A 14,013-nucleotide genomic window follows, 5' to 3' on the forward strand; every position below is an offset into this window, starting at 1 on the left:
GATAACTAAGTAATTTTACATTTCTACATGAAACCAAAGTGGTAGATTTTATCAAAAAAGTTAACATGAGAGCAAATTGTTTTGACATTCTAGTAGAGGATTGCACTATTCAATCCAATGCAGACTAATGCACTATTTAATCATGCTTGCATAAATTTTGCTGGCGCAATTCATTAATTAGAGTATTCCGTCTTTTCCCGTTTCTTGGAAAGCTTTCTGTCTGAAAAAATTTATTGTTTGTGTTTAAAAGGAGGTACTGAGCGTTTCGGGGTATGTGTTTAAAAAACCTAGTTACTAAGACCATCAGGTCCTGGGGACTTCCCATTCTTGCATTTCACGAGACCTGCGTCCAATTGTTTAAATGAAAAAGGTTAGTCGAAGAAAGGATGCACCGCGTCCATTATAGACGGTTGAAGAAAACGTAGGAAAGCATGGGTATAGTACCGGCATAGGTGAATTCCACTTGTTTATATCTATAGGGTTTTCTTGCGAGTACTTTGGGCTTCAGAATTTTCTTACAATGGCCCAAAACGATTTCGAGTCTGAATAAAGGTTAAGTACATGCATTTACGTTTTAGTGGTCAGTTGACCAAGTTACTTATTTCAATTAAATTATTGTTCTTTCAATGTAAGGTGACACCAACTAAACAGCTCCCCGTGGCCACTTCATAAGTACTGAGAATCCAATCCTGATTACACGACAATTGAAAATAGCAAAAAGAGGGAAAATTCGAACGGTGGTAGGTTCGAATCCCGCTCGTGACACTGACTTTTTTATCTCAACCAGAGCCTTACATGTTAAGTACATGGCTGAAAAAAAATGTCTTAAATAAAAATATAGTAACTATTAACAAACTTTATCAATAACCAAAAAATTTCTAAAAGCCAAATATATTTCAAATAAACTAGGTCATAAAAGAAACTTTTCTTGGTCAAAACTTGGACTTTGACCTCATTATCGTGATTCTAGCGTTATAAAACCCTTAGATGCGGACTATCGCGGAAATCGGTATAAATTATTTTTTGACTGATAATTTCGACGACCTTAGTGATTGACATTCCTGGCGGTGGGGTGAATGTTATCTTTCATACGTACTCCTGCATTTGTGGGCACCTTTTTGATTATATTAAGGTTATCGCCGGATTAAACGTTTAGTCAATTCGTTATTGTAAGAAGGAGAGACAGTCTCGGTTCATTAAATAATATTTTTTTTTATACTAGGGTTCGCAACAGCAGACGAGACGTTGTAACAACCCTCAGGGTGCAGGGCGAATGCAGGGCCGGGATTCGAACCCGGTACCTTTACCTTACAGTGGTGAGTGCCGTGTCAACGCCTAAACCATTGCGGCCAGCGACGCCCCTAACAATTATTATTGTTCCACTTTTCATAATTATTGTTATGAAGTTCCAATTACACACTTCCTCTATACACTTATGCACTTAGCGAATGGAATATTGTTGGTAAGGCTGATAAATTTCTATTTAACATTAAAAATTTCTATTTAAAATGTAATCTACCTTTTTATAAAATTAGAATATTCGCTCAACTTAGGCTGACTTTGGACACAAAAAAAGGACATAATTATTTATCCGATCAGGGGATATTCTGCCTTGCACGCGTTCTAAAGTAAGTGACAATTTGCATAATTTTTTATTGGAATGCCTGCTTACAGACCCGTTAAATTAATGCTCCTAAATGACCCGGTAGCTCTTGATAATTCCTTAATAAATTTAATGAAGGAGCCAAGTGAATCAGCAATTCACAAGATGAAAGCTAAACATGTACTCCTGCAACTCATTGATCAAGAATTATTGTGTTTAAATAGGTTTATATGTCATGTTGTTGACTATTACTGATACTTATCTTTTTTTTTTTTTTTTTTTTTTTTTACATAGGTGCCGGTGTTTTTGAAAAAAAGCCGTTTTGTGAGTATGTCGGGTTCGAATGCAGAGCGGCTGGATTCGAACCCGCAACCTTTAACTAACAGTGATGAGTTATCTATTGCATTCACTATACAATAAGTATTGTACTGACGACTTACTATCTAAACTACATACTTGTACTGACTCCTTGACGAACAAAAATAAAATACATAAATAAAAAATATTTAAAAAATAAAGAAAGCAATTTCACCGCATGTGGATCCATTATTTTTCCTTTGCTATTTCGGACAGGAGAAACAGGATGGACTTGGATCGAGAAGCAAACCTCGGTCAGCAACATAAATCTTAGTCCTATTCAATATTACGTATACCGATTAGCAATTCTCCCGATTGAATTAAATCAATATAACTATTCTCAAAGATTGACCCAACTACATCATCCACGCGTATTTGAAAGTTTAAGGGATCGATTGTTCTACATTAAGAATAACCAAGTAAAATTACGAACTGAACATACGCCAAGCATAAAGCATCAGCACAAAATAACACGATCAATACTTCAGCCAAATTCAGATTGGGAAATGTTCTTCCATCTTCATTTCAAGTAAATCCTCAGGCATTGCAACAGTTATACCATAATGCGATCGCCATTTCCCGTAACATCGGTCGTCCTATTTGTCCATTATTGCCATTTGCGATTATTTGTATTTGTCCATAACCATGACATGCAATCCCAATTGGCCAGAAATAATCACGTCATTTCTTCATGGCACGACTGCATCAGACCTTCCTACTTTTGTACGTCCTTTGCTTTATTAAGAGTATCTGGCATTATTGAAAGAATTGGAAATTGTATTTGGAAAGGTCCGAGTTTATTCATATATAGTTTAATTTCAAAAGAGAAGATTACCGCATGTGCATCTCCTTGTTACGTAGAATGAAAAATTACTTTCAGTGGAAGATGAGGATAAATTTGTAAGTGTGGAAATACATATATCCGAAATCCGAATAAAGAATTTCACCCTTCATTGTGGCATAAATTGATAAAACATATGTAACGTGGTTCTCACGTTAAACAGTCACGGTGTTGGGATGAACATACGCGCATCTGTTCGAAAACGTATGCAAAACCGTTTACAGAAGATACCGATATGACAAAACTTGGTTTTCCTTTGTACAAACGAAGGGCAAACTTTTATACTAAACGTACACAGTTCTATGATTGTACTACTATTGAACATTGCGCTTCTGTCATGAATAACAAATACATTTACTAATAAAGGTCACCGCAGAGCACGTTTCACCGTTTGCAAAGATTTGTGCGATGAAGTTCAGTACATAGATTCTAGATAATGTGGAATGGAATGTCCGTGGCCTCAATGGAATTACCAACCAGGGAAGTTACTGTGCGAGTGGATCGAAGAGCAGCGGCATATTTAGCCGAAGGTCGTGGGTTCGAATCCCGCTCGTCACATTAGCTTTTTCATTTCAACCAATACCTTCCATCAAGATTAATTAACTGAAATAAGTTATTTGGTCAATCGGACCATGAAATATAATGGATTTAAACACTAATGTCACAGTTGCTGAAGTATTTGAACAGGGCGACCTCGTCTTCCATGATACCCTCTGCCAACCGCGAGCTTAAGTTTAGTGGTCTTTTCTTTACTAGCTACTATTCATTTCTTTCAGAATTTGTTCTCGCTCGGCCTCATGTGAATTGTAGTAGTTTATGATAAAGGCTCTCTTCTACATAGCAGTTGCGGCCGTTTGGCGATGTTCTACCGTTAATCATGTAAAAATATGAACCGCAGATGCCATGGCCAGTTCGGGTTCGTGTAATTGTTGAGAAGAAGGCTTTTTTTTACTCTCTATATTTCTTGAAAGCACGGCTTCTTTTGTAATGTTGGGAATAATGAACGGTAGAACTTCCCTGCTGTGCCCGTGTCGTATCAATTTTGATATGAGGGAGAACTTTAAAGGATGCCTCCTTAGCTAACTAGCCGACTCGTGTACAGAATTCCATCGTATTTTTATTAGACAATAAAAATTCCACTGCCACTCATATTGGTTTTGTAAAAACGGATAAAATTGGTAAATTATGGTGGTTATCTTCGTAGTTAACCATTCCCTGACCGCCTTCCGCTTTCCCTTCGTTCATCAGTAATTAAGTAAAACCCCTCCCTCTTCTCCCTCAACTCTTATGGAAAGAATCAGATTTAGTTACGTACAGATGAAACTTAGACATATATTTAAAATAATGGAAAATTTCTAAAGATTCTCAATTATCTGACTGATATCCTTTCATGTTCTGCGAGAAATCTGAACACATCTAAACTTTTAAGATGCTATAGAAAAGCCCATGGTTTAATTTTCAAATGCTGGCAAGCCAGTAAAAAAAAAGTATTTGCACTTCCAAATCTGTTCAGCTAAACTGATTCAAATATTGTTTAAGATGCATATCTTGGCGCCAACACGAGCTACAACCGGCTCTGCAATGAACTGAAGAAAAATTACTTCGAAGCGAATGGTCATAGGTTTAAGAATATCTCAGATGCCAAACAATTTGTCACTTGCTAACAGCTTCCTTAAAAAAATGTTTATCTGTGGCTCTGGTATAACCCCAGAAGCATAGGTTTCACATTTCGAAGCTCTCCTTAACTCCCCTCAACCCAATCCCATCCAGTACGCATTTAGTCTCTTACGCCCCCTTCTCTTGCGTGGAACTCAATGAAGTCATTGCCAACCTCAAATTAAATAAAGCTCCGGTCCTGATCGCATAACCCTTGAATTTTTTGCCTCCCTTACTGAGAGGCTTTTGGACTTCAACTATATTTTCGATAAAGACCAACTTCCAACCTCGTTTAGCAAATAAATTATTTTTCCTTTCTTTAAAAATGGTGGCGTAAACAATAAATCCAATTACAGAGGCATCTCTTGTACAGATACAATACCTTGAATAAACATTAATTGAAAGTTGTTATTTGGTCAATCAGACCGCGAAATCTAATGAACAGATAAGAATGTTCGGCGATGTACGTGCTCATAAATTCCATTATAGAATTATGATGCAATGATGATAATAATGATACGTGGAAAACAGGTACGTAAAAACAATTACAAAGTTGTGGCACCATTGAACATCGTTTCAGTCGAAATAGTTGAGAAGTCGAACGTTTTCATCTGAAACTATTGCTGAGAGACGCAAAGGCAATTCCAAGTCTCGATGAATTGCTCACGATAAAATGAGTACAATATTATACTTATCAGGAGGCAGCGAGAGCAGCGGGATTGGGCGAATCGGAAAATTATATGCTCGAAATGTTGGCCGATGCTGGTTCAGTAATCATGCTAAATAGATAGAGGCATTTCTTTGTTTATTTAATAATAAGTGTTGAAGTAGATGCACCGATGCTTTGGTAACAATTTAAATACAAATTAGGCGAACACTCTAATGAAGCTATTGCACTGTCCATCATTCGAGATCTGATTGAAAACGAAAGGATGACAATGAAGCAATATGGTCTTCCTGAAAATATTGATGACTTGAAAATCTTGAAAGAAATTAGGGTCGTCGAAGATCTACAGCGTTGTGATGATAAACATTAGGAACAATGTATACAAAAATTAATTCATACCAGTCAACACTTTTCGGTACCAATAATTTGGCCGTAATCGGAGAAATGAGTAGCTCTCAAAATATGTTCTTTATTGACGGACCGTGAGATAGCGATACGATATTTTCATATACAGATACATTCCTGCAGACATTTGGGCAAACAAGTTACAACCATTGGTAGGACAGGAATAGCGGCAGTTCTTCTAATTTTAGTTGAAGACCCCGTCACATTGAACAACTGGTGAAGTAAAATGAAACGGGCTCTCAAAGATACAGACATTTTAATCTGGGATGAAGAGTCGATGATTCCCAAAACTGTATTAGCACCATCGATCAGACATTTGAAGATGTTTTTAACGACGATAATGCATTCTCTGGGAACATTTTTATGTTGGGTAGTGACTTTCGATAAGTAAACAGAGGCAGGGGAAAATTTATGAATCATGCTTAAAAAAATTTTTTGTTATGGAATTATTTTCAAAAATTCAAATTGTCCAAAAATATGTGCGGATTCAAATGAATTTATATAATGCAATAACCAACGGAGGACAAATTATAGGTGTAAAGGATCAGGGTAATGGCCTAAGAAAAACAAGTTTTTAAGCCACGCCTAGCATTAGACCTTTATTAGGCCTTCCTCAGGGCACTATACAAATGATATTAAACTCATGGATTTTGGATTGAACCAGGTTTAGGGCGTAAGTTGTCACAAGAAATAATGTTCATTTACAAAAACGATAGAGCGTGTAATTTAAAGACAGATATAAATGGTTTGAATTTAGTGTACCGTGGGCTACTTAGTTTACTATACACCTGTAATTCCATTGAATGTTCAATTGGTTATCGGAAATAACATTAAAAAATCTATTAGGTTTCGTGGTCCGATTGATTAAGGTTTTGGTTGAGATAAAAAAAGTTAGTGTCACGAGCGGGATTCGAACCCACGACCTTTTACGCCGCTGCTCTACCATTTGAGCTATCGTGACTTGGATCGAAGTCGGTGTATTTAGCCGAAGGTCGTGGGTTCAAATCTCGCTCGTGACACTGACTTTTTTTATCTCAACCAAAACATAATTAAAAATTAATTAATCATAAAAAAACTTGAAAACACCCAGGATATATTATGCGATAACTTAAGTGAAGAGATAATATTAGATTTATCTACGATTTACTACCAGGAGAAATTGATAAGAGTATTTCCATAGATTATGCTGAGTCACTAGCTGGTGACAAAGCCGACAATGAAAACGTAGTATCCAATCCAATATTTACAATCAATGACGCCTTCTGGTTTGCCTCCTTCAGAACTGCATTTAAAAGCAGGATGCATCGTTATGCTATTGAAAACTTAGTGCATAGGAGTCAGTTTGTGTAACGGGATCCGTTTGATAATAAGAAAAACTGAAGGAACGAAGTACACAGCGAAATTTAATTGCCCAGCTTGTTTACCACGACTAGCAGAGGTGTCAAGTCACAATCTCGGTACATGCAAATATACTCAATCAATGCACCAATTAGTAAGAGAAACGTTACAAACCCAACTACACGGGACTACACCAAGCATTAGCAGACATGAGAATCCCGAACTTTAAGAATCAAACGAACATGGCACAATGGTATTGTCCGAATATGACAATCCATTCGTAGTTTTGTATTTTGAGGTTAAAATTTATTTATTATTGTGGGTTGTTATACTTAAGCTCAGTCCACACTAGGGGCAAAGTTGCTCATCTTTGCTGGAACAGCTCCGATTCAATGTTGCGCGTCCATTTGGGGGCTGCCCCGCAACAAGTCAAGTCTACACTACAAAGGCAGTTCCCTACAAAATGTCTCAGTAGTTAGGCCTCGCGGGTGTTATTCTGTCATTGTTATTATTAATTCAAAATATAAATGATAGTAATCAAAGGAGATGGTGGGTCCGCGTAAATTGTTTAGTAACAACAATGATGTTACGCCGCAATCTTTCGGACACATTAGGGATATAAGAGGGAATGGGATTTGTCAACTTTTTACGATTACAACTAATGATTTTGCAAACGGTTGCGCCGAAGGGGTTTAACGAAAACTCAAAATTTAGAAACCCCATTTCCCCTACCGTGAAACTGGCAACCAGACTCACTCCGGCTGCCCCCGGAACACGCGTCTACACTTGCAATGTTGCACAACATTATATCACTGAATCCCGTTTCACGTAGACCCGCAATACACTTCACATACATGGGGACATGTGCTGAATCTCCTTTGAATCAGGAGTGTTGAGATTGTAGACTAAGCTTAAGGCTAATTACAAATGAAAACTGCAAAAAGCAGAGACCACATTGTCATGTTATAATACTAAGTTTTTTCGGTATCAAATGTTGGCTGTGAAATAAAACACGTGTTAATCTAATAAGCTATTTAATTAATGCAAATTTTGAAAATGTTGTTTGTAGGATTCGGCCAAATTTAAAATATGGGTAGATGTTTTATCATTTTCCTTTTGTTCCCTGCTATGTCGTGGACAGGGAATAACGATACTATAAAAGTAATCGGAGGACGTGAAGCTTATGAGGGCGAATTTCCATATGTCGTCTGCGTAGTGGGTGATAACAGATGTGGCGGAACGTTGGTAACCCTGGACAGGTTTATAACGGCCGGTCATTGTTTCCATTACAAAGGGGATGCAATTGATCTGTCTAATGTCCTGGTGTTGGCAGGATCGATAGACATCCAGTTGAATAAAGAAGGGTACCAATCGAGAAAGGTGGCCATGTATTTGATGCACCACGAGTATCACTTCAAAGAAGATACGACGAGCTTTCACGACATAGCTTTGGCACAGGTTGACAACTCGTTCGTACCTTCCGATACGTTGAAGCCCATAAATCTCTTCTCGAAAGAACCCCGTAAATTTAAAAAGGGCTGGGACGACTTGGTGAGCAAAGGTTCCCTCTGTCGGTCTATGGGTTGGGGCCTGAAAAGAGTGGAGATCGGCCCACATGAAGTAGTACTATCGAATGTGCTGCGTACGTTCGAATTCACACCGTGGCCGAATAAGAAATGCCGTGAACTGTCGAAATTGGGAGAGGACATGACCGAACACGGCGAAATCTGCGCTGCTACTACAGTAAAAGGGGAGATGTTGGGCACTGGCGATTCGGGTTGTCCTTTGATCTGTGAAGGACTAGCCTTCGGAATAAACATCGCCAGAGCTACTCTCAACGAATCGAACAACGTAGAACGTTTTATCCTTTTCTGGCCATACGTAAATTACTTCGAGCTGCCTCTCCTCTAATAATCAATATCAATCAATTCGTTAAAGATAAAACTGTAAATTTGAAACAAACTGTTTTTTTTATTTTTTTTTTTAAATTAAATAGTAAATATATATATTACAGCTGTCATTAGTTTCGTCGGTTTTTGTTTTTGTTTAACAATTAGCCACCCGTAAATGGTTAATTTTAACCTCATGACTAAGTGGAAAAAGAATCAATAATACAGTAATTTTAGCTTCCAACCTTATGTATTTTTATACCTTTTTCCTAATCGTTTTCCATTGGAGGTTTACCTTGTAAATAACCAAAAATGCGAATAAACTTTGAATGAACCCTTTTAAAACTTAAACTAGTGAGGCGTTTCTTCAGACAGTATTTTTTTAAATTTATTTATTATTATTTTTAAAGCACGTAATGAATTGCAAAAATACGATAAAAAATTTGCATTCAAGAGTTCGATCCCTAAGTTTGTTGTTGGTATTTCTCGTAATAAAAGTTGTTTTAGAAAAAATTTCTGGTAACTATAAAAAAAATATTACGCCAATGTATTTTTCGATGCAAGGGAGTAAAAAGTGGCAAAAAGTTAATTTTTCGACTGGTCCAGATGACCCAATAAAGAGATAATAAAAACTTATTTCCATTCTCTTAATACAATTTTGAAAACAAAATAAATCAATTGAGAAAAATTGTTTATTCCCCAAAAGAATTTGAAACAATTTTAAAAGTTTATTTCCCAGTATAATTGTGAGTATGCGAAATATCACAAATGGACGATTTCACAACATCATTGACTTAAGCTATTTTTTCTTCTTCTTTCCTCCTTTTCCGCCTCCTTTCTTGCTTCCTTTGCCACCTCCTTTCTTTCCTCCTTTCCCTCCTTTCTTTTTGCCAACGCCGCTCTGCTTCTTTTCCTTAGGCGGCGCTTCTTCGGATTCGTCGAGGTCGCCGCCTTCGATCTGCGTCCCCTGGTTTATCTGGATCGCTCCGTAACCGTAAGGCGGGGGCGGCGGGCAGACTCCGGACGGAGGCGGTTGACCTAGGCTCAGAATGTAATTTTCCCTCTCGCCTTCGGCTGTCCTGATGGCGCCCTGTGGAGGTTTCTGAGGCCCCATCAAACCGGGATGAGCTCCCATAGCTCCTCCGTAGTACGGGGTCGTCGGGAAGCCGCCAGGGGCCATTCCAGGCATAGTAAGCTGCTTAGGGACCTGAGGGTAGCCCAAGGGGCACTCGGGGTTGACACAGAATTTGGCCGCGGGGCACTTCTCCTTCTTCTTCTTCTTTTTCGGCTTGACCATCCCCGGAGGCAAGGGTATGTCACAGTTGCACAAGTCGAACGGCAGCTGAGGTCCCTTCTTCTTTTTCTTTTTCTTTGGAGGTGCGGTGGATATCTTCTGACAAAACATAGGCTGCGCTTGTTTGGGCTTCCTCGGTTTTCTTAGCACTTTGATCGTTATGGAATGTCCGTTGACCTCGGCAGTCATCTCTTTGTAATCGGGGTTAGGTGGAGGATAACCACCGCCCATCCCCCCGACGCCGCCCATGCCGGGGAATCCTTCTCCGGGGACGGCGAACGGCCCTCCCATCCCGTCTCCGTACATGTTGTAGTAATCGTAGTCGTACGGACCAGGATAGCCGCCCGGCGAGCCGGGGGCCCCGTCACCCGGGTACCCAGAGGGATAACGGCCGTAACCGTCGCCGTAACCGGAAGCGCCGGTCTGCGGATTGACCTGGAACATGTCGGAAGGAGCTTGACTGGGTACGGCGGAAGCCGCTTTGAACAAGAAGGATTTGCATTCCTTCCCAGACATCTGAAACTGGGTGACGATCAGTTTACCGAAACAGGACAGCCTGACGAAAAGCCTGATGTTCCCGACCATCTTACCGTTCCCGTCCCTCAGTTCAAAGGAGTTTTTGACAATTTTCGAAACGGGATTCGCCGTCACGTTTTTGTCCGTCATATTAACGAGATTGGTGAAGCTCGAGCCCAGATCCACTCTGGTGGCGCCGATGTCAATCGCTTCGTTGTTCGCCGGCGAGCCTCCTTTCGACCTCATCACTTTGACGACGAGGTCGAAATCCGGTCTCAAGCTATTTGTCGTTTTTAAAGAGAACAAGCACGACTTACCGCTCAAAAACTTGACGTTCCTCGTATTGTCCGTCGTACTCCCCTGTAAGCAATCCTCACCCAGGATCTGCAGGAACGGATAATTTCTGAAGAAGAAGCATGCGTACGTGTCTTTGTAGTTCATAAGTATCTTCGAATCGTGGCCCTCGATAGAGACATTGTCGACATACACTTCCAAAAGGAAGAGTCTGTCGTTATCCGAAGTCATTTTGTTTTGTGTTTCTTGTTCGTGGAAATGTGTTTGTGTGGAATTATGCTAGACAAGAATCCATTAGGGATTCATATTTAGTTGGGGTGGAAAACAACTGATTTTTTTTCTCTCATGATTTTGTTGAACGACCATATGACCAATATTTATACAGGCCAAACAAAAAAATTTATTATTGCATCACAATGCATTAGTTGATTTTTTTTTACCACTTTCATACCCAAAATATATTCAAAACGACTCAACTCCATGCTTATCGGTTTAAAAAAAATGTTTAGTCTCAACATTTACGTTTTTTTTTTTAAACCACAGCATCTTATGGATTGTTAATCAATTGCATATGGCGTTTAATTTACTTCAATTCACCACTTGACTATTTGTTTTAAACGAAATACTTTAGATTAGCAATAAGACTTAAGCCTCATTTATAAAAGATTAAGCTGATAAAAGGAAATTAATGAATCAATTTCTTTTTAAAAATTTATAAGTATTTAAAAAAAAGTTGTCATTAGTCTCTGAAGGAAAAATACTATTTACAAAATCATTACAGGGAACAAACTAAACCTTTTTCGTTTACGTCTAAAATATTTTATACTTTACATTCTAAATCAATAAAAAAATTACGGTTCCAAAAACATATTTATTATCTATTGCTTCCAGAACATAAATATATACAGACATGGTACATGATGCAGTATACAGGCTGGCCCGCAAGTAATTCAAATTTAAGATGACTTAATTTTTTTCTCTCTCTTTTTTAATTTATGTAAACTTAGTTCCAGAACACAGAAAAGAGAGTGGAATAAAAAGAACTGGTGTTAACGTTGCGCCATTTAACGTGGAAGGAAAACCGGTGATAAATCCACCAAAATCGTTTAAAAAAATTAAAAATATGATATTTTACCTAGACGGAAACACTCACCGCAATATATATTTTTTAATGTTGAAACAAAAGTGAACGTCCTTCAGTGGCAAAAGTTGAAGCGAGAAGTCCTTGGAAGTTGTGTGACGATAAAATTCCGGGCTAAATGACCGCGTATAATACAGATCAAAACGTAATCCTTCTCAATTTAAAAAAGAACTGGCCTTAACAAGTAAGAACGAAAACTTTTGAACAGGAGGGGGCATAATTCTATAATCCTTCTTATCAACAATTACCTCCTTCCCGGCCGTCCTGGTCATGCGTGACACAGCTGTGACCGATAAAGAATCGCTGAAGTATTCTCTGACGTCAAACGCAGAGTTAGGTTAACTAATTTGTTAAAGGAAAAAGTAATTACTTTTGTAAGCTATTTGCATTGAAATAGCATAATTTATTTGAGCTAAAACTAGAGAATATTCTAAAACTTGAGTCAATGATAAAAACTAAATGTAAATATTATAATAATGAAATTTGTCGCTACCTGTAACGCAACAAACAGATTACGACCTGTATTGTCTACTTTCCATTCCATCTTATTACAAAAACAAATTTATAACTGTGCTGGCAGATATAAATACTTTTTGAAGTCAAGGGACAATTCGATTATCCAACCACTGAAAAAACTGTGCCCTGAAATCAACGGAGTTTACCTTCGCTCCGCAGAGGAGAAGGTTCATCAAACAACACCTTGCAGCGAGAAAATAATGCTTCATGAAAACATGGAACATTGCCAGATTGCTGACCTCAACATAGCCAACAATTTACTGCAACGAATTCCAGAAATTAACCAATACCTAGCAATTTTTGCGAAACCTGACACTGTTAAAATAGAAACTTCAAGTGGCCTGGAAACGCACAAATTGAAAGGGTTGTTCCTCATAGATGCAGAAGACAGCACACAGGAACAAGGAGGTTAACCCACAGACCCGCACTTCTGGTCGACCTCACAGGTTGAGTGGCTTGTCGTTCTTAATGGAAAAGATGAAGAACCTGAACATCACCGTTCATTTATGAAAATTGGAAATGGACATACCAACGTTCACCCACAACATTCACGAAACTCCAGCAGTACATGTTAATCCCAGCCTTTGGACTATCCTTCTGTTTATAATTCTACCCGTCATATTAACTGTAATCACCATTATTTTGTATAGATATAAGAAAAGTATGTTAGCCTTAAGTAACCACAGGTGTAGTTCATTGCAAATATAAAATAATACCTTAGCATAGAATAAGTTAGTTCAAATTTTTATAATTGTCATTTTTTTATATCAGTACTTATTTGTAATTTCTTTGAATAAAAGTTTTTTAAAAACACATTCGACTATTTTTTTTCTTTGTCGCTAGACTTCTAGCAAAAGTGCAAGTTGGACAATTTGTAATAAATAAATAGTAACAACAATAAAGAATTAAATGAAAAGTAATTTCAAAGTCAGTTTGAGTTGGGTGTGTAGTATCTTTAGTCCCTGACTACTTATGATTTTTTGTTTGTTTTTCCATGGAAATTATATTGCATGAGAAAAACTAATACATATCTATCATCAGATAATAATAAAGAAGATATTGAATTTTCTTTTAAATCAGACAAACGTGATGGAATTAATATTATTAAACTAATAATAATAATAGTGTTTTTTGTCAAAATAATTTTTTCAAATAAAATGCTAATGTTTGTATTATTATTTATTAAATCCATTATGTTTAGTGGTCTGATTGACCAAAAAATTCTTTAATTAATTCTTTTTTTAATTGTTTTTTATGTAAGGTCTTGGTTGCAATGAAAATATTTTAAAATATTATTATCATCGTAAGACAAAGATTTTTGCATTTTTATATACATATTAATTTTATTTGTATTTAAATTATTAATAAGTAATTAACTAAAAGTTATTATATTTATTAGTTATAACAATATTTTTAAATGGAGCTTATTTCAAAGGATAAGCTAATCCCCTACAGCAGGATCGGGCAGTGCGAGCTGAGCTACGAAAGGACGAGGA

General features: G+C 37.5%; 2 protein-coding genes and 1 long non-coding RNA gene across 3 annotated transcripts in view; 2 read left to right on the plus strand and 1 right to left on the minus strand.

Annotated features, from left to right (window-relative positions):
• LOC106664243 (thiamine transporter 1-like) overlaps positions 1 to 12,246 on the minus strand; it is a 39,571-nt gene extending 27,325 nt beyond the window's left edge. The window contains exon 1 of the mRNA XM_014389771.2: positions 12,014 to 12,246. The gene's annotated coding sequence lies outside the window, so the exon portion shown is untranslated. The remainder of the gene's footprint in view (positions 1 to 12,013) is intronic.
• LOC106664247 lies at positions 1,307 to 2,139 on the plus strand. The gene is made up of 3 exons (XR_001340145.2): positions 1,307 to 1,462; positions 1,536 to 1,628; positions 1,898 to 2,139. It is a non-coding gene; the product is annotated as an uncharacterized LOC106664247 (long non-coding RNA).
• On the plus strand, positions 7,172 to 8,846 carry LOC106664246 (mast cell protease 1A-like). The gene has a single exon (XM_014389774.2). It carries the CDS (start codon positions 7,957 to 7,959, stop codon positions 8,776 to 8,778), a length of 822 nt encoding a protein of 273 aa, XP_014245260.1. The 5' UTR covers positions 7,172 to 7,956; the 3' UTR covers positions 8,779 to 8,846.
• Positions 12,247 to 14,013: the final 1,767 nt, after the last annotated feature.

This window comes from Cimex lectularius, unplaced genomic scaffold (genome assembly GCF_000648675.2).
Source record: "Cimex lectularius strain Harlan isolate CLEC.00 unplaced genomic scaffold, Clec_2.1 scaffold98, whole genome shotgun sequence".
NCBI classification, from domain to species: Eukaryota; Metazoa; Arthropoda; class Insecta; order Hemiptera; family Cimicidae; genus Cimex; species Cimex lectularius.